Source organism: Cyclopterus lumpus, chromosome 2 (genome assembly GCF_009769545.1).
Source record: "Cyclopterus lumpus isolate fCycLum1 chromosome 2, fCycLum1.pri, whole genome shotgun sequence".
NCBI lineage: Eukaryota > Metazoa > Chordata > Actinopteri > Perciformes > Cyclopteridae > Cyclopterus > Cyclopterus lumpus.
Genome location: NC_046967.1, coordinates 11,196,304 through 11,219,167, shown reverse-complemented (window position 1 = coordinate 11,219,167; position 22,864 = coordinate 11,196,304). Strand labels below are relative to the sequence as shown.

Below are 22,864 nucleotides of genomic sequence, written 5' to 3'. Positions count from 1 at the left end.
AAACGGGATACACTGTGTTCTGCCAACGAGCTGTCAGCGGCAATTACGGTTTACACTGTCTCCTCGGAGCCCTATCTTTGCCTTCTGACATGGCGCCACGGTGCCAAACACCAAAAAACACCAAAATATGAAACGGTGCACCTGTTACTCTGTCTGCAGAGTAGCTGCAGAGCAACTGGCATCTCGCATGCTGTGGGCGTGTGTTGTTCTAAGGCATTAGGCTACTGAGGCTTTAGGGTTGCATCACGAATCTCCTAGCAACCGTGTGTACACGTCCATTAAGAATCGACCGCGTGAAAATAATCACTAAATATACGTAGAAGCGTTCTGAGTGGTGTATGTCAAATGGGATGTGTGCAGGTCGATTCAATCATTTTTTGCTTTTATAAATTTTTATCATACTTAATAATTGCTGCACTGGGTCCCAGAATGCACCAGAAATAGAAATAGAGCCTCCGAAGTTGCATACAAAGAAGCGCTTACACACCACCCCAAATCGCATTACCGCTGTTTTCCCCGACTCTCCCAGCATGCAACGGGGGTCAGACGGTCGTTTCCGACTGTTTGCGGGGACGCAAACCGTCGGAGGCTCGCGCAGGGGTCACCCGCTCGCTTTTAATCCGTCGCCGTTGACGTCAGCCCGTGCCCTCGGGGGGGAAGCAAATTTGCGACCCTTGGGGGGGGGGGGGGGTGGGGGAAACAGGCTCTTCAAGGAGAGGCGTGTTTGATTAATCGTATTGTTCCTGTCGGGTTCACCTTGCGCGCCGGAGTCACCCCTGGACGAAGCAGCCAGAACGGAAGTGCGCTGCATGTAATGAGGCTGGAGCATCCTTCCTCCCTTCCCCTCGGGTCTCTGGACACGCATCTCGCTCCTCCTGCACAACAAAGACCTCTGTCAACACGGAGAGCCCCATCCTGTCTCTCTTTACTGTCACAGACCACGCTCGGCAATGCAGCAGACGGAGCCCTCCGCCATTTAGCACCGCACTCCTGCATCACCCCCCCCCCCCCCCCCCCCCCCACCCCACCGCCCCCCAGAGAGCAGATCATAACATGCATGTTTTTCAGCGCGCGGTAGCTGCATTAGCTCGAGCTGACTGACTCTCTGCCCGAGGCGAGCCGAGGCTATTTATAGCTCCCCTGTCTCCCGATGCCTGCCCAGTGGGACCGAGAGGAAAGAGGAGGATGGAGGGAAAGAGAGAAAGGAGGGAGGAAAAGGGGGCTGCTGGGTAACTAGGCTACGTTCAAGATTGATGGACCCCCGTTACCGCGGCACGGGGCACTTCTCAGTGTGGTGGTTGTGTTAGACACGTGTGTGTGTGTGTGTGTGTCACACCTGCGCGGCCTCCACGTGCGTCTCGGGTTTCAACCGCGCGGCCCGGACTGAAAGCGTACACGCTGTCTTGTCATAACCACCCCACCCCCCCCACCCCCGTGATTCCCCACACTCACAGGTGAGAGATGTAAAGCTGCGACACCAACCCGGCCTAGGATGACTCCTGAGCCACAGGTGTCATTACACATTTACATCGCGCGCGTGTTTTCATTTGAATATCCTCGTCCAGAGATATCCGCTGTCACGGGTGTGTTTGTTTTGGGGAGGCAGGGACGTGGCCCCCCCCAACCCCCCCCTGCCCGTCTGCTTTATTTACATACATTCTGAAACTCGTGTGTAGGAGGCCGCAGATTTGACCTGCTTTTAAAAAACAAATTGATTTAATTATGATACGTCAGGCAGCGATATCTGACAGAAGGTCACGGTGAACAAAAGCGGGTTGAACAGGACCAAACGTGATGAGTCCTCACCCAAGTGCACAGAGGGATTGGTGCATCATGGGTGCAGCCATTCATGCAAGGTGGTACGAGACAAACACACACACACACACACACACAATCAGCGCACAACGCGTCCTCCAGCTTCATGGCTAATTAAGTGTGTGTGTGTGTGTGTGTGTGTGTGTGTGTGTGTGTGTGTCTGGTCCAGGGAGAATTCCAGAAATAGATCATGCACAGTGAGACGCTCTCCTGTTTTCCTCTCTTTTATTCCTCCAAAGGGATTTCACATGGGTTTTCATCTCCCATCCAAAGGAATAATTGCATGTTTGAGCGCCTCAGATGTCATTCAGCCTTGTGCTCAGAATATATATATATTTATTTATTTATATATACAGTATATATATCTATATATAGATATATAAATATATATATGCACACATCAGGTGCCCAAGATTACTAAAAATACATGCACATATAGAGAATGTGTGTGTCAGTAGTTGCAGATTGGTGTGAAGCCGCGATGCATGTCAATTCCATCCTCCCTCCTCCCTTTTTTTGTGCCTTTTTCGTTGTTTTTTTTCCTCCACCGCCTCATTCTCATCACCTCTCTCTCTCTCTCTCTCTCTCTTTCTCTCCCCTCCTTACCTCTGTCTTCCCCCTCACCCCCAATGCGTCCTCCTCCTCCTCCTCCTCCTCCTCCTCCTCCTCCACTACCCCTCTCTGTCGCTCTGCTTTTTATAGCCATGTCTTCCCAGGGCTCGGCAGCTACAAAAGCCCTTTTCATGTTGCCACTATAATTACAGCCTACACACACACACACACACGTGCACGCACGCACACGCGCACACAAACACAGGAGAGCGGCCGCGGCAGTGTGTCTTTGTGTCTGCATGTGTGTGCGTTGGGTGTGCGCTCTCCGCATGTGCTGTTATACACAAAAGGGTGAGCTATTTTTACCTCTCTCCCTCCCACCCCTCGTCTCCATCCCCCCAACCTCCCCCCGCCCCCCTTCATCCCTCTCCGCTGCTGCTGCCAGCCACATTTGCTATGCTGAGCACAGGCGGTATCAGTCGAGCCCCACCATCCCTCCTCTCGCACACACCGAACTCGCGCACAAGCACACGGGAGCCGATGAAGGCTGCTCCCTTTCGGCGTGCCTCCGATTTCGGGCTTCTTTCAGAGCACCTCCTGCAGCCGAGCCTCTCCGGAAAAATTTAGCAGCTTGCTCTTTTCGCTGGTCATGCAGCGGGCGGTCGCTCAGGTGGCAGAAGCCGCGGCGCGGCGTGTTCTCGCAGCCCTGCAGATGACCTGAAGCCCGCCTGCACCGCCCCGGACCGTGGTCTCGACCGCCTGAATTAACACGCTTGTGTGTGTGTCGCCGGAAAAGCCCGTCTCAATGTTGCGGACCATATTTGAAGCGGAGTGTGCTCTCTCTCCCGCAGAGGGGCTCCTGGGGAAGGAGCAGCCGCTGGAGGTTCTGAAGACGTCGGCGCTCAACCACATCCCAACAGGTTGGTGTGTGTGTGTGTGTGCGTGTGTGCGTGAGCTTCTGTAAACCAAAGACAAGTGCGTGTGTGTGCATGTGTGTGTGTGTGTGCACCTACGTGATTTCACTGTTAACCACATCCTGTACAACTTTGCATGCATAGGTGTTGTTCCTACAACGGGTCCGATTTCCATTCTGTCCCAATTATCAAAGTGTCCTCACTTTAAATACCGTCCGATCTCACGTTCACAAGCACGGCTGACCCTAATCGCTTTGTGGATTTTTTTTTAATAAGTCCAAAGAAGAGTCCGCGCTGATTCCTGTACGCTTTGATTCATGCAGTGCCATTTTGTTGAATGGAAATACAGCCGCCTGAGTGTCGGCGCTCCGCTCGTGAGCTCATGTGAAATTGTTGCCGAACGACTCGGAGGAGGAATGGCTGCCAAAAATATGAAGCAAAACAAAACAAGTAAATTGTGACTTGTCTTGGTGATGTGTTTGCTGCAATTCCCCCGAGGCAGGAGCGGAGGAGATGGTCCCAAAACAAACCGGAGCTCCCTTTTTTTTTTTTTAGCTTGTGGGCTCAAAATATATATAAATAGGTGAAAATGGGCTTCTCTCTCCAGATCCCCATGTGCATTCTTTCTCCTTTGCAAGGACACAGTCAAAAACATCACAAAGTGTTGCACCGTATTGACAGTAGCTTCCTCCACCTCCAGTCCATACAAACACTGGCAGGGTGGACGAGGAGGGAGCAGAGGCGAAGCTGTGAGTACAGAAATGAAAGGGCCACAGATGGAGATGAGGTAATCTGAAGGTAATATATGCATAATGCATTATCTGATTCCATGATGAGGAAGCTTAAATTGCTCTGTGCTTTTCATTTATCACCGCGGAGAACCATTTTTGATTCCCCCCCCCGTCCCCCTTCAAAAATAATGGAAATAGTAGGAGTGCGATTCATAATTTACGGCCCATGCTGCTCTTTAGCTCCCGCGATGCCACGATGAGAGAAGCAGGAAGCTGCTGTTCGGCACTCTGTTGCTCCGGAAGAACACACAAACGACAACTTCTCCCTCACTTTGACCCAAAGAACCGCTCTCTCTCATCCCAGAACCTTGTTGTCGGGGGGTTTGTTCTGCACGCCTCCGGCGAGGCTGATGAAATATTGAAATTCACTGGAGCGACTTCATCGGATATTCTCAAAATCTGTTGTCTTGGATACAGAGCTGACGCCCCCCACCCCCCCCCCCCCCCGACTGTTTGGATGCGCACCTGTTTTTAAAAGCGTCCCTTCGCCAACAGCCCCGGAGCAAATGCAATTGTTGCGTCGTTAAAGTGTCGAGCGCGCATCGCTTTTCTTTCGGGATGCAAAGCGGCGGTGGCGGGGCGCCTGCTGGCAGCCTCGCGGCTCAAAGCAAACACCCGGGTTTGGTTCCACGCAAAGCAGCGCCGGGCGTAACTGTGCTCTGTTGAGCCGTGAACCTGGACCTCAACGACAAGAGAGGAGAAGAACTGTGGAACTGGTGTAAAATGTCTGGTCTGGAGTGCAAGAGCTTTGGAGGTAATCTTTAAAATGTCAGAGAATTGGGAATAAATTAGGACACGGTCTTCAAATTCTGTCTGACCAGCAGTCCAAAACCAGTCCAGATTCCAGATTGCATGACTCCGGGACGCGAGCGTAAACCGTACGGCATCAACGCTCACAGGCCTTGACACGTTCCTGCACGTTCTGCACCTCGACATCAACGCTACGGACGTCACCGGGGCCGCGGCGTGTCGGAGCTCGCTTTCGGGGCAGAACCGGGCCCTCCCTGCTTTCCCCCTGTTCCCCGTCGGCGTGCCGGCGTGATCGCGGTCGTAACCAGGATGTGCTTGTCAAAAAAAAAAAACAAGAGTTTGCATTTAGGTAATAACTCTTGAGATAACGTAGGCGGATGTTCACGCAACCCGCCCTCGGAGACCAATCAGTAAGCCGACCGCAGCTATATTTTCCACCGTCAACAGATGTGCTACTTGTTGCCTCTCATCTGCTAAATTCACTGTGAAACCGTGTGCAGAATATCTCCTCTTCTTTGTCGTCTCTTTGCATGCATTAAATAAAGAAGAAGAAAACGCTCGGCTCGTCTCAGCATGACGTCTATTAAGCCTGACGAGTACGGCGCTCGGGCAGCCGGACCGCGGGATAAACACTCGGCGAACCGAGCCTCAAATCAGAGACGCCAAGCCTCTGCATTGTCTGGTATTAATAGATCTGCAATTGGAGCCAGAAGAGTTGTGGAGTGCGCCGGAGGGGTTGTAAACAGATTGCGATCCGTTGCGGCGAGATGGAGGGAAGGGAAAGTGGGAGGGAGCCGCCGAACTGGGAAGGATGCAGAGCGGCGGCCTGGAGGACAGGGCACGAAGGAGGAGGATGGAAGGGAGGAGGGAGGAGAGGAACCTGCTGGGAGGGAGAGAGGTCAAGGAGGAAAGGTTGAGGCTGAGGGAAGAAAAAGAAAGAAATGGATTCCAGAGAGTTCTACGTGTTGGAGAGGAGGTCCAACCGCACGCCCCGAATGCGTTCCATATCAAACCTGGAGGAAACTTTGAAGCGCTCACAGGATATGAGCCTGATGTTTGCTCCAGGTGAGCTGTCAGTTCGATCCTCCGGTGGAGACGGTTCGTCTTCGTCTGCCATCCGGCACACGTCTGTGCACCGAGGCACGTGTCCGAAGGCAAGATGTGCCGAGTTGATCTTCGCCAGGTTAGTCTGATTGGGCCGTGAGAGTTTTTTTATATCCTGCCATGCGTGTTACCGGGTAGTTTAGTGTGTGTGACCTTTTGAGGGGAACCCGTACTGCAGCTGCGGAGCCTTTTATTGAGCTTGACCTGCTACAGCTCTGCAACCAATGACTGTTTTCACCATCGATTCGTCTCGTCATTATATTCTGGATTACTTTATCAATTGTTCGGTCAAAAAAGCGTCGAAAGAAAGTGAAAAATGCACTTTCAAATTGCTTAAAACTCAACAAACATTATGAATTAAGAGAACAACACATTTATTCTCATTTTAGCAGAAATATTTGCAGCTAAAGATGTGAACGTTTGCATGAAGGACACACAAAACAGAATATATGTGAAAGAATACGAGACCTGTACTGTAATGATGGGACGCAAGATTACAGTAGCAGAGTTGTGTTAAAATAAAACAATAACAAACCATTATCTAACACTAATCCCACATTATTATTTTTTATGATCCTCCATCTTGGGGTTTTATTTGTTTGGGAAATGTTGGCAAATTCCAGGCCAGGAATTTGAGCACTGGGTATTAAAACCACATGGTTATTATGGGGGAGTGCTGAGGGAGGGGAGGGGAGGGGGGGGGGGATACATGCAGCTGAATGAGACGCAGGAGATATTTGATGCACTACAACCGGCGTGGAGGGTTTTCCTTTCCCTTTTAGAAGCTAGGGAAGCAGGTCGAGGGACAGAGTGAGAGTGTGTGTGTGTGTGTGTGTGTGTGTGTGTGTGTGTGACGTTGGTTCCTGGAAAAGCAGAGGGCTGCAGAATAAACAGGCTGCATGCCTGAGACTGCCCTGTGATGTCACCACTGGGCAAGCGAGGGACGAGGGGAGGAGAGAGAGAGAGGGGAGAGGAGAGAGACGCCCATCGGGTTTAACAGGAGAGGGGATGAACGACGAGCAAAAAGTGTCGGAGGTGAAGAGCAAGAGGAGTCAGATGAGCAGCAGAGGGAGCGAGCTGTCGTTTGCGGCAATAGACTGAAGGAGGTGCAGCGATAAGGAGGAGAGAGGAGGCTGCTGAACGGAGGAAGAAGAGGAGGAGGAGGAGGAGGAGGAGGAGGAGGAGGGCACCGATGGGTACGTTCAACGACACCACCGAGCCCCGTCCGCCTCTCGCCGGCGTGACGGAGACGCAGCGCGTCACCATCGTTGTTTGTGTTGTGTCAGGGACTCAATACCCAAAGAGGAACATTGTGTGCGTGTGTGCGTGTGTGTGTGTGTGTGTGTGTGTGTGTGTGTGTGTGTGTGTGTGCATGGGTTATGGATTTGCCTGAGCCAAGATTGGAGTCTTTGTGCAGCTTTTCTGTCACAGTAACATCTCCCCTGTCCCTTCTTTCTTTTTTTACTTTTCTATCACTTCCTCTTTTTTACGTGCTAAAACGACTCTTACGTGAGACAAAAAAAAAAGAAAAGGACAATTAAACCTTTTTCCTCTCCGAAGTCACCGGCCATGATGCACGTTTACCTTGAAACTGACCCCGAAGACTTAATACAGAGTCCGTGGCTCTTTCCAGACTCCTTAGCCGTCTGCAGGGATCTCAAACTGCAGAGTGACTCATACGGATCCAGGTCGGAAATTATAATATCTCTGTAAATAAGTCATTTTTGTATGTATATATATATATATATATACTGTATATATATATATATTGTCGGAATCCAGCCTCTTTGCTGTCAAAACTCTCTCTTCATGTTGTGAAATGATGATTCACGACGTGGAGGAGTCACTCTTTCCTAACGAGCTCTCTCCTCCTCTTCTCGTCTCATCAACCGCCAAAAACCTTTAACCGGCGTCGCCTCTGAAGCGAGCGAGGAGGGGGGGAGGAGGGGGGGAGGGGGGGGATGGCCGCCGACGAGGGGCGTCGCTGCATTTCATTAACGATCGGGCACCTTGTTAGTCAGATTCACAAATGGGCGATAAAAACACTCAGGGCTCCCTTTTTTTATTCCTGGAAGGAGACTAATCGTGGTAGAAAGAAGAAGGGGGGGGGGGGGGGGGGGGGGGGGGGGGGGGGGTGAAAGGAGGCATCTTACCACGAGGGAAAGGTCAAACCTCATGGGGTTTGAAACGGAGAGACTAATTCTCACTTTGGACAGATTGTACGCAGATTAAGAGAGAGCGCCGGGTCCCGCCTCACATGTTGCTGTCATCCGCCGCATGACGGCAGACCCTCTGGGACCCGTTGCATGTTGTTACTCTGGGGGGGGGGTTAAGCCGAGTGAGGACGATGTTCAGACGGGGAAGAAGAGGCTTCACGTGGCTCAACAGATGCAGGAAAGGGGAAGACTGCAATATAAAAGTGTATTTAAAATCGACCGAAGCCTCCTCACACGATTTGTGTCCGAGGGTTGAGTTCAAGTGCGACGTCCCTAAAAAGAAAAAGGAATCCTGAGAAATCCCTGCAGGCTTTTAGGCATAAGTGTCAATTTGCCCGCTGGATAGTGCTCGCTGTGTACTTCCCTCATGTGAGGTTTGTTTGGCCGTTCGTGTGGTTTTCCTCTTTATTAATACAAAGTTTCGGGGGGCAAGTGTCTCTTGGCTCTCGCCCGCGCTCTCTGTAAACATGTAGGTAAATAATCGGCCAATCGGCTCTCTGTTTATTTGGATTAAATGGGGAGGAAGCCGCGTGATTGGAGGGCTTCCTGTGCAGTGATTTGTGGGTGGCTCAAGGTCAATGCGACCTTTGTCAGGTGTCGGCGGGCTCCGCGTTGCAAAGGTGGAAAGGTCTTTTGTGGAAAGGTCTTTTGTTACCGGATGAAGCGGCTCGTGTCCCCGTTTGTGTGCATTGGCTACAGTTTTAATTCTTTACCTTTGCACTGTCGATTTGAAATCGAACAAACGTGCACACAATAGTTTCTATGCCGCTGTGTGTTTTCCGTCACTAAAGCGAATTGATTCGAACTCCAAAGCGTTGAAACTCTTTGATGCTGATTGGTGGCAACAGGTATCGTCTTCATATCGCTCACCCCCGAGCATTTTGAAGAAGCTTTAATTTAATCATATTCAGCTGCACAATGCCAAGGTGCCTTTTTTAGCTTCACGCCATCGCAAACGTCTGTGCCGACGTCTGTCCGTCTCTTCTCCTCCCCCCCCCCCCCCCCCCCCCCCCCCCCCTCGCAGTGGACATCAACTCGGCGCTGCCCCTGCGTCTCCCTCCGGCCGCCATCCCCATGGACCTGCGAGTGGACCATCACCACCACCAGCAGCAGCAGCAGCAGGTGTCCTCGCTCTCGCCGCCCGGTCAGCAGTCGTCCGGCCCGGGGTTGCTGGGGGGCACGTGCCAGGCCGGCGGGGGCGTGCGCGAGCAGCAGCTGCAGCAGGAGCTGCTGACCCTGAAGCAGAAGCAGCAGATCCAGAGGCAGATCCTCATCGCCGAGTTCCAGCGGCAGCACGAGCAGCTTTCGCGCCAGCACGAGGTCCAGCTCCAGGAACACATTAAGGTACGTCCGTTAGCGTACTTCAGTATAATCCTGAGGTACTCGTGCTTTACTCGAGTACCTCAGGATTTAACCTCCTCAAAGGTTCAATGTTGAGCTCATTTGACCTTTTATTTTGAAGGAAAATAGCAGCGTCAATCAATAAAGCTGTAGACCAACAGCAGCCAGCAGCAGGAGCAGCAGGAGCAGCAGGAGCAGCCTGAACCTATTTAGAACTTGACTAAACAAAGCTGAGGCAGCTCTAGCCTTCTGCTTCTTCTTCTTCATCATCAACAGACTACACTCGCCTCCGTCGGCTTAAAAGAGGACAAGGAGGCGCGTCGGCTTCTTTTGCTTCTCCTTCAGAGGACGGATAACAGCGTTTAGATCCAAGACTTTACGTAACCTTACTTTAAAATGCGAGCATCCAGATAATACACACTGGTTTAATATTTCAGAACATAATGGCACTTTGAGTCAGACTCTATCGGAGTGACCTGGAAATACAAAGTGAATCTAGATCAGCACGCCCACTCGGGGCGGCGCTGATACATCGGGGGCTCCCGAGAGCACCCGAGGGGCTTAAGTGTCATATAAAAATATTCCGGTGTTTGTTCTTTTGTAGAATATTCGTACTATGAATTGCAACGCGCGCAGATTCAGCTGAACTACTTTCTTTTTTTTGTGTGTTCAGGTCTAAAAATGGATTGTAGGGGCAGGAGATTGGATTGCGGTGTGCTGGATTACATTAGTTTGAGTGTAATGGTTTTAATTCCTCCTGTGCGACTTGGTTCATACTGGACATGTTTCTTTGATTTCTTATTGGCTTCCTTCTACCAGCTTGTCTTTCCTCCTGTGTTCCTCCCTTACTGTCTCCCTGTATTCCTTCTTTCCTCTCCTACTCTTATTTCCTGTCTGCCTTTCCTCATTTCTTCTTAATGCCCTTTTTCTTTTCCTTCTTTCCTCTCCTCCTTCCTTCCGACTTTCTCCTCTCTTCCTCTCCCTTCTTTCCTGTCTCCTGTCTGTCTCCAGTCACCCTTCTTATCTTTCTTACTGTCGTCTTCTCTTCCTTCCTTTAATTGTGTCTCCCTTGCTTTCTAGTTTCTTTCCTCCCCGTCCTTCTTCCTGACTTCTTCTCGTCCGTCTTTCCACTCCACCCCCTTGCTTTCTCTTAAGTTCCTCTCTTTGTCCTTTCATCTCCTTCCTCTCTTCCGTCTCCTCTCTCTCTCTTTTTTAAACCTCTCTGTCTCCCTTCATGCCGTCCTCTCGTTGTCTCGGTGGGTCGTCTCGTGACACTGAGGGATGAGTGAAGCCGTCTGAAGGGCCGTCTGGCTCGTGATGAGGCTGCTGGACCACTCAGGTGGAGGCCAGTGACGCACAGCCTGAGCAGGGAGGCCCGGCCTCAATCAGCCCCATTCACTGCCCCTGTGGACACACACACACACACACACACACACACACACACACACTCACTCAAATGTCTGCAAACACACACATTTCTTGCATGTTGACAACAGGGAACCCTCATAAATTGAGCGCTATCATGAAGGTCTTTGCAGTATTAGTCATCTGTGTGCACATCTCTGGTCCACTGAGCCACAGGGGTTTGGTGTGTGCGAGTGTGTGTGTGTGTGTGTGTGTTACTTTGAGCCTCCCCACTCACTCAATCCCCAACGTTGATTGAAAGACAACAAAAAAAAGTCCCCGCGTTGGCTGGCGGCCAGAGAGCCCGTGTGCTTTTCTCACGAGCGCCTCCCTCACCTTCAGCCACCGATTTATTCACAGACTTGTCTCCAGCATTTGATTTTTAACACAGGAGCGTCTGTTGACTGCGTTTAAAAAGAAGAAGAAGAAGAAGTTGATTATGTGCCGTTACGGCGAACTGATCAAATATTGCCGTTGGGTGTGCGTGACGATAAGAGGAAGAGGAGGGCAGAGCGACGGGTCCTCGGCTGAGTGCAAGCACAGGCAGCGCCTATTTATTCTATATTACAGTGGCATTAAAGAGTAATTGGGACTCTTGAATTGGTGCCTTAAGTCGAGGAAATGTATTAAGATGGTGAAAGCAGCTTTCAGTTTGCATCAGCGGGCATTTAATTGATGCTCTTGTGCACAGTGACTCATTCAAGGACACTTCAGGGAGACGAGGAGGTGTTTCTAAACACATTTTGGCTTCTGTGCCGATATTATTTGTGACCTTTCTCGCTTACGGGATGAACCGTCGAAAAAACCACAGCGGAGGTTTTTTTGTGTTTTTACTTCATTGAAAAGTGACGAGCAGATTCTCTTCTCTGTCTCCTCCGAAGTGATGAGGAAGGGAGCAGATTGGATTATGTGTTCAGCCCCGGTTACATTGTTTATGTTTATTTAAAGGCTTGTGGCCTAAAGTTTTTATAGAATTGCAACGTTTTTATTTTTTTATTTTATTGCTTCTAACAGCTGTCGGACTTAATTATTTCAGATGGCAACTTACCAGGAGTGGAATGTAAATTGATGTTTAAAGAGGAGAAAGTAATTAATTAATTACATTTTAATTGGAAAACTAGCTGAGAAGTGTCTCCTGTTGTGCCGAGTTTGCATAAAGTTTGAATATATATATATATATATATATATATATATATATATATATATATATATATATCGCTGGGTGTTAAAAGACGTTGTTCTGATGCTTCCTCCTGCAGCAGCAACAAGAGCTTCTGGCCTTGAAGCACCAGCAGGAGCTGCTGGAGCATCAGAGGAAGATGGAGAACCACCGTCTGGAGCAGGAGCTGGAGAAGCAGCAGAGGGAGCAGAAACTGCTGCTGCTGAAGAACAAGGAGAGGGGACAGGAGAGTAAGTGGCACATGCAGGAGACATCTTGTCCACCAGACATCTCAAACTCAGTGTTACTTACTGCACGTATCCAAAGTACACAAAACACACAGAAAATCCAGGCTAATCCAGATCCAGACTTCAAGAAAACCGTCTCCGAACGCCACATTTCAAGTCTTTTTTTGGGGGGACGATAGACAAAAAAGTCTGCGCTCCGTGGTGGAAACGGCCATTGAGATCCACAGAGTGTGTTTACTTGCAGAACCGGTGTGTTCACTGTGGTTCAACGAGCTGCATTAGCCGGTGGCCTTGGCGGGGGGGGGGGCGAGTAAGCCAGGTTATTACCGCTGCCTGCTGGATGTCTTTCAACAGTTCATTGAAAGCGAGTGGACGGGAGTCCTTGAGAGCAGTTCACACACTGTATGGAAAGTGGTTCAGATCGAGGCTGCAGCCGTGGGAGTCGAGTGGGAGAGAGTCGGCGTGTTTGTGGCAGAAATGTTACTCCTCGAAGGCTATATATATATATGTATATATATATATTTATATATATTTCCAGCACAGTCGTGCCGTGCTGACACATTCTTTTAAAGAAAAGTTTCCTTTTTTTTGGCTTTTGATTGATGTCAAATTAAAAAAACTGGATGTTAAAATGCGACTAGTTAAATATACTTCTGGCGAGACATTTCTAACTGCCAATAAATAACAACTCTCTTCTTCACAGACCAGCACTTCTTTTTTTTATTTTTATTTTTAATACAGATCTCGCTTTATCTTCCCTCGCCTTCACTCCGTAGGCGCCGTGGCGAGCACCGAGGTGAAGATGCGGCTGCAGGAGTTCGTCCTGAACAAGAAGAAGGCCCTGGCCCAGCGGAGCCTCAACCAAGGAGGCCTCCACAATGACGCTCCCTACTGGTACCGGTGAGGGACACTTAATGCTTCCTTTGTAACGATTGCAGCAGAAGGCGGTGGAAGCGGATCATCATCAGTTCGGATGGTGTTCCTCCCTCTAACTGCAGCTGAATTATGTATTGGATTGTGTCTTAATCTGTCAGCCAGGCTCTCCTGTTCCTCACCTGAGCCCGGCGGAGAGGCGGACCGAGCAGGGTTACGAAACAATAATGGGAAAACACGTGCACGCTCACGCACGTGCACACATAAGAGCAGGATATTGAAACCTGATGATAGGGGCTCTTACGCTGAAGGCTCGGCCTTGAATCTTTATTGTAGCATCTCTGGAGCCTTTTGCAAGTGTGCAGACTTGATGTTTCCTCTTTTGTTTGATCTGGTAGTCGCTCTCTTTGTACGAGTAACACGGAAACATGGGAACATGGGAACATGGAAACATGGGAACATGGAAACATGGGAACATGGGGAACATGGGAACATGGGAACATGGAAACATGGGAACATGGGAACATGGAAACATGGGAACATGGGGAACATGGGAACATGGGAACATGGGAACATGGGAACATGGGAACATGGAAACATGGGGAACATGGGGAACATGGGAACATGGGAACATGGGAACATGGGAACATGGGAACATGGGGAACATGGGAACATGGGAACATGGAAACATGGGAACATGGGAACATGGGAACATGGAAACATGGGAACATGGAAACATGGAAACATGGGGAACATGGGAACATGGAAACATGGGAACATGGGAACATGGAAACATGGGAACATGGAAACATGGGAACATGGAAACATGGGAACATGGAAACATGGGGAACATGGGAACATGGAAACATGGGAACATGGGAACATGGAAACATGGGAACATGGAAACATGGGGAACATGGGAACATGGAAACATGGAAACATGGAAACATGGGAACATGGGAACATGGGAACATGGGAACATGGAAACATGGAAACATGGGAACATGGAAACATGGGAACATGGGAACATGGGAACATGGAAACATGGGAACATGGGAACATGGAAACATGGGAACATGGAAACATGGGGAACATGGAAACATGGGGAACATGGGAACATGGAAACATGGAAACATGGGAACATGGAAACATGGGAACATGGGAACATGGAAACATGGGAACATGGAAACATGGGAACATGGAAATGTGGGAACGTGGGAACATGGAAACATGGGAACATGGGAACATGGAAACATGGAAACATGGGAACATGGAAACGTGGGAACGTGGGAACATGGAAACATGGGAACATGGAAACGTGGGAACGTGGGAACGTGGAAACATGGGAACATGGAAACATGGGAACATGGGGAACATGGGGAACATGGAAACATGGGAACATGGAAACATGGGAACATGGGAACATGGAAACATGGGAACATGGAAACATGGGAACATGGAAACATGGGAACATGGGGAACATGGGGAACATGGGAACATGGAAACATGGAAACATGGGAACATGGAAACATGGGAACATGGGAACATGGAAACATGGGAACATGGAAACATGGGAACATGGAAACGTGGGAACGTGGGAACATGGAAACATGGGAACATGGGAACATGGAAACATGGAAACATGGAAACATGGGAACATGGAAACATGGGAACATGGGGAACATGGGAACATGGGAACATGGAAACATGGGAACATGGGAACATGGGGAACATGGGAACATGGGAACATGGAAACATGGGGAACATGGGGAACATGGGAACATGGGAACATGGGAACATGGGAACATGGGAACATGGGGAACATGGGAACATGGGAACATGGAAACATGGGAACATGGGAACATGGGAACATGGAAACATGGGAACATGGAAACATGGAAACATGGGGAACATGGGAACATGGAAACATGGGAACATGGGAACATGGAAACATGGGAACATGGAAACATGGGAACATGGAAACATGGGAACATGGAAACATGGGGAACATGGGAACATGGAAACATGGAAACATGGAAACATGGGAACATGGAAACATGGGAACATGGGGAACATGGGAACATGGGAACATGGAAACATGGAAACATGGAAACATGGGAACATGGAAACATGGGAACATGGGGAACATGGGAACATGGGAACATGGAAACATGGGAACATGGGAACATGGGGAACATGGGAACATGGGAACATGGAAACATGGGGAACATGGGGAACATGGGGAACATGGGAACATGGGAACATGGGAACATGGGAACATGGGGAACATGGGAACATGGGAACATGGAAACATGGGAACATGGGAACATGGGAACATGGAAACATGGGAACATGGAAACATGGAAACATGGGGAACATGGGAACATGGAAACATGGGAACATGGGAACATGGAAACATGGGAACATGGAAACATGGGAACATGGAAACATGGGAACATGGAAACATGGGGAACATGGGAACATGGAAACATGGGAACATGGGAACATGGAAACATGGGAACATGGAAACATGGGGAACATGGGAACATGGAAACATGGAAACATGGAAACATGGGAACATGGGAACATGGGAACATGGGAACATGGGAACATGGAAACATGGGAACATGGAAACATGGGAACATGGGAACATGGGAACATGGAAACATGGGAACATGGGAACATGGAAACATGGGAACATGGAAACATGGGGAACATGGAAACATGGGGAACATGGGAACATGGAAACATGGAAACATGGGAACATGGAAACATGGGAACATGGGAACATGGAAACATGGGAACATGGAAACATGGGAACATGGAAATGTGGGAACGTGGGAACATGGAAACATGGGAACATGGAAACATGGAAACATGGGAACATGGAAACGTGGGAACGTGGGAACATGGAAACATGGGAACATGGAAACGTGGGAACGTGGGAACGTGGAAACATGGGAACATGGAAACATGGGAACATGGGGAACATGGGGAACATGGAAACATGGGAACATGGAAACATGGGAACATGGGAACATGGAAACATGGGAACATGGAAACATGGGAACATGGAAACATGGGAACATGGGGAACATGGGGAACATGGGAACATGGAAACATGGAAACATGGGAACATGGAAACATGGGAACATGGGAACATGGAAACATGGGAACATGGAAACATGGGAACATGGAAACGTGGGAACGTGGGAACATGGAAACATGGGAACATGGGAACATGGAAACATGGAAACATGGGAACATGGAAACGTGGGAACGTGGGAACATGGAAACATGGGAACATGGAAACGTGGGAACGTGGGAACGTGGAAACATGGGAACATGGAAACATGGGAACATGGGGAACATGGGGAACATGGAAACATGGAAACATGGGAACATGGAAACATGGGAACATGGGAACATGGAAACATGGGAACATGGAAACATGGGAACGTGGAAATGTGGGAACGTGGGAACATGGAAACATGGGAACATGGGAACATGGAAACATGGAAACATGGGAACATGGAAACGTGGGAACGTGGGAACATGGAAACATGGGAACATGGAAACGTGGGAACGTGGGAACGTGGAAACATGGGAACATGGAAACATGGGAACATGGGGAACATGGGGAACATGGAAACATGGGAACATGGAAACATGGGAACATGGGAACATGGAAACATGGGAACATGGAAACATGGGAACATGGAAACATGGAAACATGGGAACATGGAAACATGGGGAACATGGGAACATGGGAACGTGGAAACGTGGAAACATGGGAACGTGGGAACGTGGGAACATGAGAACATGGAAACATGGGAACATGGACAAATGGAACATGCAAACATGGGAACATGGGAACATGGACAAATGGAACATGCAAACATGGGAACATGGAAACATGGAAACATGGGAACATGCAAACGTGGGAACATGAGAACATGGAAACATGGAAACATGGGAACATGGGAACATGGACAAATGGAACATGCAAACATGGGAACATGCAAACATGGGAACATGCAAACATGGGAACATGGAAACATGGGAACATGGGAACATGGGAACATGGACAAATGGAACATGCAAACATGGGAACATGGAAACATGGGAACATGCAAACATGGGAACATGGACACGTTGGATATCTGCCCGTGTCTCCTTTTCCGACGCCGTTCTCTCTCCACTCATTGGACTCATCGGCCCCCTCACTTTGTGAAGAGATGTGTGTGTGTGTGTGTGTACATCCGCTCGTCAGGAACATTGCATTTTGGGTCTGAAGCCAACTCGAGCTTAACTTTGCCTACAAACGCCACTCTATTCTGTCGGCGGTGAGGGAGCAGATGGCGGCGCATGTCTGCAGCCAAGAGGATTGGCACGCGGCGTTAATCATACAGGTCTTTGACAGCCATGAAGTCCGTCCCGTGTCCACTGAGTTATGAGCGTTTCACACGGTTCTGTGGTCTTGGTGACGCCTTTAACACTTGTTCCTTTTTGTTTTATAGCAAAACACAGCACAGCTCTCTGGACCAGAGCTCGCCACCGCAGACTGGCTTGTCCACCTACAACCACCCTGTGCTGGGGGTCTACAACCCCCGGGACGACTTCCCACTGCGAAAGACTGGTACATCACACACACACACACACACACTCGCATCTGTAACGTCCAGTAGCTGCTATGCTGACTCACGTCTGGCATAATTTAGATGGCATCAGAGCCCTGCACCATTAATCACATGCACATTAGGCTGTCGGGGTCTCCCGGCATACCCCACATGAGACGGTTAGCGAGAGCAGATGCGTAGGTGGTTCAAGAGTTCAATGCATTTGTTTTTTAATAGTTCCTTTTCCTCAGGCGTTGTTTAAACTCAGCTGTTGTTCAGCAACGTCTAAAGAAAGAGCGTTTTATATATATATATATATATATAACTCATATTCAGATTTGAGGCTCGCTGTTGTACTATTTTGTGTTGCCGGACCTTTCTGCTGCCTTTGAATTATTGGATGATTGCATATTAAAACTAACTGGCTCTAAGAGATCCTATTTGGGGGCTGTGTCAGTTGGGAACATCTCCTCGAGTAGCACAACAATTACTTTTGGGGTTCCCCAGGGCTCGATTGTTGGCCCTTTATTGTTTTCACTTTGCATGCTACTTCTGCTCTGGCTCTGCAATATTTATTTCCACTGTTATGCTGATGATAGGCTCACAGTAAACCCATCAGACCCATCCACTGTCTCAGGGATGTCCAATCATTCACGTCCAATAATGTTTCGATATTAAATGTTGATAAAACCTTTGGGTCGAAAAATAAATACAGAACATGATCTGCTTCCATTGGGTTTACGCGATAAAAACTAATTATCTTGGCACACACACAAACCTTTATTTATGTCTTTGTAACATTTAACTCGGTGTGCGTTGCACTGTCTAAGAACAGATCTTCTTCAGCTTGTTAAAAACGCATTTCAACCAATTTCTATTCCAACTGCGGGCCATAAATCCTTGATTGGAAATTCACAAAACATGCCATTTGTTAAATCAGGTGTGAGAATGAATCCATTTATATCATTTCAAATTTGATTCATGCTTTTTTTTTGTTTATGCCCGGCCACATTTTCAAAGAAAATTAATGGATCACCCTCAGCTCCAAAAACACAGTGGGCGTGGTGATTACAACGTTGGTTTGTAATTACCTTGTTGTTTACTGCAGTAACCGTACCACTGCACACACAGCACCGTGTTTTCTTTTAACTGGGTGACACATCTGCTCCAGAGTGCACCGCTGGAGTTAAGTTTCCTCCACGCCGACAATCTTAACGTCTTCAGAAGCCTTTGCAGAGTAAAACCAGCTGTTTTGCAGGGTGCTTCTTTTCTATTTTTTGTGTGTCAGGTGTGTGTATGTGTTCAGCGTTGTGTGTGTGTGTGTGTGTGTGCGGAGTGTGAGTGGTGTGTGTGCGGTGGTGTAGCCGTGATGCGGCGGTCGTCTTACAGTGCAATTATTCACTTAGCGCGGCGGCGGCAGGCGGCTGCAGCCGGCGCTGTTGACTCTGAGCCTTCGGGGCTGCTGGCTAACGACAGCGGATAGACCACAGTTGACACTGGCCCACAGAGCCGCATTCCACCCACGGAGTGGCGGAGACGGAAGAGAGGGAGGAAGAGAGGGAGGGAGAGAGGGAGGGAGAGAGGGAGGGAGAGAGGAGGGGAGTACGAAGGGGCGAGGAGGAAGAGAGCCACGCGGTAATCAGAAAGATCGATCGGGGAGGACGAGAGTGGCTCCACTGGTCATTTGAGGTGGAGGATGGCGTGGTTGGTTTCAAGGATTTAAACTGAAAACCGGTTCATTTGAAGAAAGAGAGGGTGGGGTGGTGGGGGTGGTGGTGGTGGGGGGGGGGGGGGTTCGGGGTTCGGAAAGGATCGTCCCTGGAGTGTCAGTTCGTCTCCTTGATTTCCTATAAGGCTGAGGATTGTGTTCGAGAGGAGAGAACCTGTGCCACCATGATATTTGCCCACAGCGGTGACGTGCTTTGCGGGGTTTACTTATGGTAATGCCAGCTCGGGAGAGGTTAGAGGCTCTTTTATATCACCGCCTGGCCGTAAAGTAGAGCACTGGCACCCAGGGAGGCAACAGCGCTCTTTTGTTGCGTCTCCTCTTTCACTTTTTAGACGTTCAGCGTCGCCGATACTCTTATCCGCCGCACGATGAGAGCAGCGCGACAACAGATTGATGTCAAAAGTGTATTATGAGAGTAATTGGATGCGGCTCTGATACGGTGTTAACAGTAATGCTTTATAGAGAGGTAATTACGGAGTATAAATACATTGAATGGCTACGCAGAAAAGAAGAAGGGGCAGGGGGGGTGTTGGATTTCATGTGAATCCTAAAACTGGACCGCCCCTCGTGATAAAGTGGGATGGTCTGAATGTGCGGTGGGAGAAGAGCTGCGTGACAAGAGGCGCTGAGCCTCAGCCAAACGGGCGCCTTTAAAATCAATAACTCCTCTTGTGCGGCGAACACTCAGGGGTGAGAGAGCACCTCATGTCCGCGGCACGTTCTCACATACACATGGTCGCCTCTGAAAGATGGCGACCGGGTGGGAAGGTTTGAGCCCCCCTCCCCCCGCTGTGAGAGCAAAGCAATACTGTCCTAAATATGTGTGTGTGTATTATTATTTTTTTTCCCAGCCTTTCACATGGACACAATAGCACACAGGCAGGCTGGTACCGAACATGGCACGCAGCGAAACCCATGAATGCAAAGCAACATGTCGCTCACAAACGTGACCTTTGACCTCTGCACTGAGGCCCATTTGTAAGGCGGCGACAATGCCCCATCTGTGCGTTGATATCATATGGGATCGTATGTGCTCATGCTTCCCCGAAGCCTCTAACAAAGCCTTTCATTTCGCATGAATAGTCACCAGTGATAGAACCATGTTGAGGCTATGTGCTTGGTGTAATTTCCAATTATATTCAAGCAGTCGCCTCGGAATGAGTTAATTAATGCAGCAAAAATGGAAATAACTCAATGCAATGATCTGTAAATCTCATAGAATTAGAGAAGATGGCTCCAAGACACACTTCAATGTGACAGACACATGAGTTTCTTCCCTGAGCACCACTATATATCTTCGTCTAATGGGTTTAGGGTTGTTATGATATTCAGTCTTGATCACGCGGACGTATAAATAACTAAGTTTCTTCTTTTAATCATTAAATAAAAACGAAATCCCGTACCCGAATGTTTTTAATCCGTCAGGCAGAGGAATCATTTGAATGACAGTTTGAGATAAACCCAATAAAGCACACGTCAATGTCTATCCTCCGCGCAGAGTGGACAGACGGTGAATTATTAACAATGCTTCTATGGAACTTGAAGCTTTTCATTTTTGATTTTTCTGACGGCTTATGAAAAAGGGTGAGACGTAAGATGCTAAATGGCATCTTTCATGTTGTTGTGGTGTGTTGTTGTGTGGCCTAGATGTTTGTGGCCTCAGAAATGCTCATTTGTAGTAAAATTTTAGTAATTTGGCTGCACAAACTTTTATTTGGTTGCACTCCATCTGGACTGAGCGCTCCCCGTACCTTCACACACGTTTTATTTTTACCTGACACTGTAAAAAGTGTCAACAAAAAAAACAATCTTCTTTTTGCTGCAGGTGAAGAAGCGTTTCGGCATGTTGCGTAATAATCGGGAGTGGATTTTACCTCTCATTTTGTCCATTTAAAAATATAATGAATAGTGGATAATGAATAGTGAAATTATCCGAGGCTGTTGATTGGCAGGGCAGAGTAAACAGAGCATTAGGCCAAAGTGACATGTCGGTCCCTTCTCCCTGTCTCCATTCACAAGTCTGTGACAGCGCTCACAAAAGACCAAAAGGCCTCGAGGCAATCAGACATGGCTCCCAAATTGCAGCTAATTGCTTTTCAGCCGCAGTGTCGTTGGGGAAATGGCTCAGAATTTGGCATGTTCAGAAAAGGGGGGGGGGGGGATCGTGTCGCTGGTTTGTCTCGTAAACAGGTTTCATAACAGAGCCGCTCCAGTAGACCAGTGCTCCCAGTTCAAGCCGTGAGACTGCAGCTCAGGTGACTCTCCGAACCGTCTGACAGAGAGTCTCACAAACAACACAGCAGCTTTAAAAAAAAATATATATATATATATATATATATATATATATATATATATATATATATATAAATCCGTCAGGGTGCAACAGGAACACGCGACACGCCTCGTTACGAGTACAGCAGATAATCAGACACAGGTGTGGCGGTCGAAGAACGGTCATTAGGCGAGACTACATTTAGCTTTTGTTGGAGACCACACAGAAATCACAGGATAATAGTAAGTTGTGATGAGGTGGGGAAGGGCAGGTATCAAAGACGTGGTTATTGGGAAACCAGGAAAAGTGTGAACCAAGACTATGGACAAACCTCTCTCTCTCTCTCTCTCTCTCTCTCTCTCTCTCTCTCTCTCTCTCTCTCTCTCTCTCCATCCGCCCCTCAGCCTCGGAGCCCAACCTGAAGCTGCGCTCGCGGCTGAAGCAGAAGGTGAGCGAGCGGAGGAGCAGTCCGCTGCTGCGGCGCCGGGACAGCCCCATCACCACCGCCAAGAAGCGCTCGCTCGACATGGCAGGTGAGCGACGCGGGAAGAAACACAAAATATATATCATTATTTTCAGGATGCTGCATTTTTTCTTGCGCCTGTGTTCTATTTGTGTGTGTGTGTGTTTCAGACTCTGCGTGTAGCAGCGCCCCCGGCTCGGGCCCAAGCTCCCCGAATAACAGCTCCAACAACATCCCCAATGAGAACGGCATCACCGTGTCCAACAACACGGAGGTAACACACACACACACACACACACACACACACACACACACAGCAAGTGCATCCTAGATTTAGACCGATAAAATCGCATCTTTCTTCCGACGTTCACGATATTTAGATGTTATACATCGTGGAGACGGCTTCGGTTCACGTGCTCTTTTGTGTGGGCGCTGGGCTACAGGTGCTTGTTGTTAGCTTTTAAACTCTTGAGTGAGGTGACTGGTCTGCTGAGGAGGAGGAAGACAGCCGGAGGAGCCATTAGGGGCACTCGGGCAGTGCGGAGGAGGCCGATGGCCGTGACGGTTTCATGTCGAGTGCATGCTTAGCTCTTTTCCACATGTGCGGACATCCA

The 22,864-nt window shown here is 48.9% G+C and overlaps 1 protein-coding gene across 5 annotated transcripts in view; it reads left to right on the top strand.

Annotated features, from left to right (window-relative positions):
- Positions 1 to 22,864, top strand: part of LOC117742431 (histone deacetylase 4-like) — a 41,348-nt gene that overhangs the window by 7,540 nt on the left and 10,944 nt on the right. For all 5 annotated transcript variants that reach the window (XM_034549799.1, XM_034549789.1, XM_034549781.1 and 2 more), the window contains 7 exons: positions 3,219 to 3,287; positions 9,167 to 9,486; positions 12,147 to 12,297; positions 13,071 to 13,194; positions 17,688 to 17,806; positions 22,192 to 22,320; positions 22,421 to 22,524. In XM_034549799.1, coding sequence (XP_034405690.1) covers positions 3,219 to 3,287; positions 9,167 to 9,486; positions 12,147 to 12,297; positions 13,071 to 13,194; positions 17,688 to 17,806; positions 22,192 to 22,320; positions 22,421 to 22,524 — 1,016 coding nt within the window. The remainder of the gene's footprint in view (positions 1 to 3,218; positions 3,288 to 9,166; positions 9,487 to 12,146; positions 12,298 to 13,070; positions 13,195 to 17,687; positions 17,807 to 22,191; positions 22,321 to 22,420; positions 22,525 to 22,864) is intronic.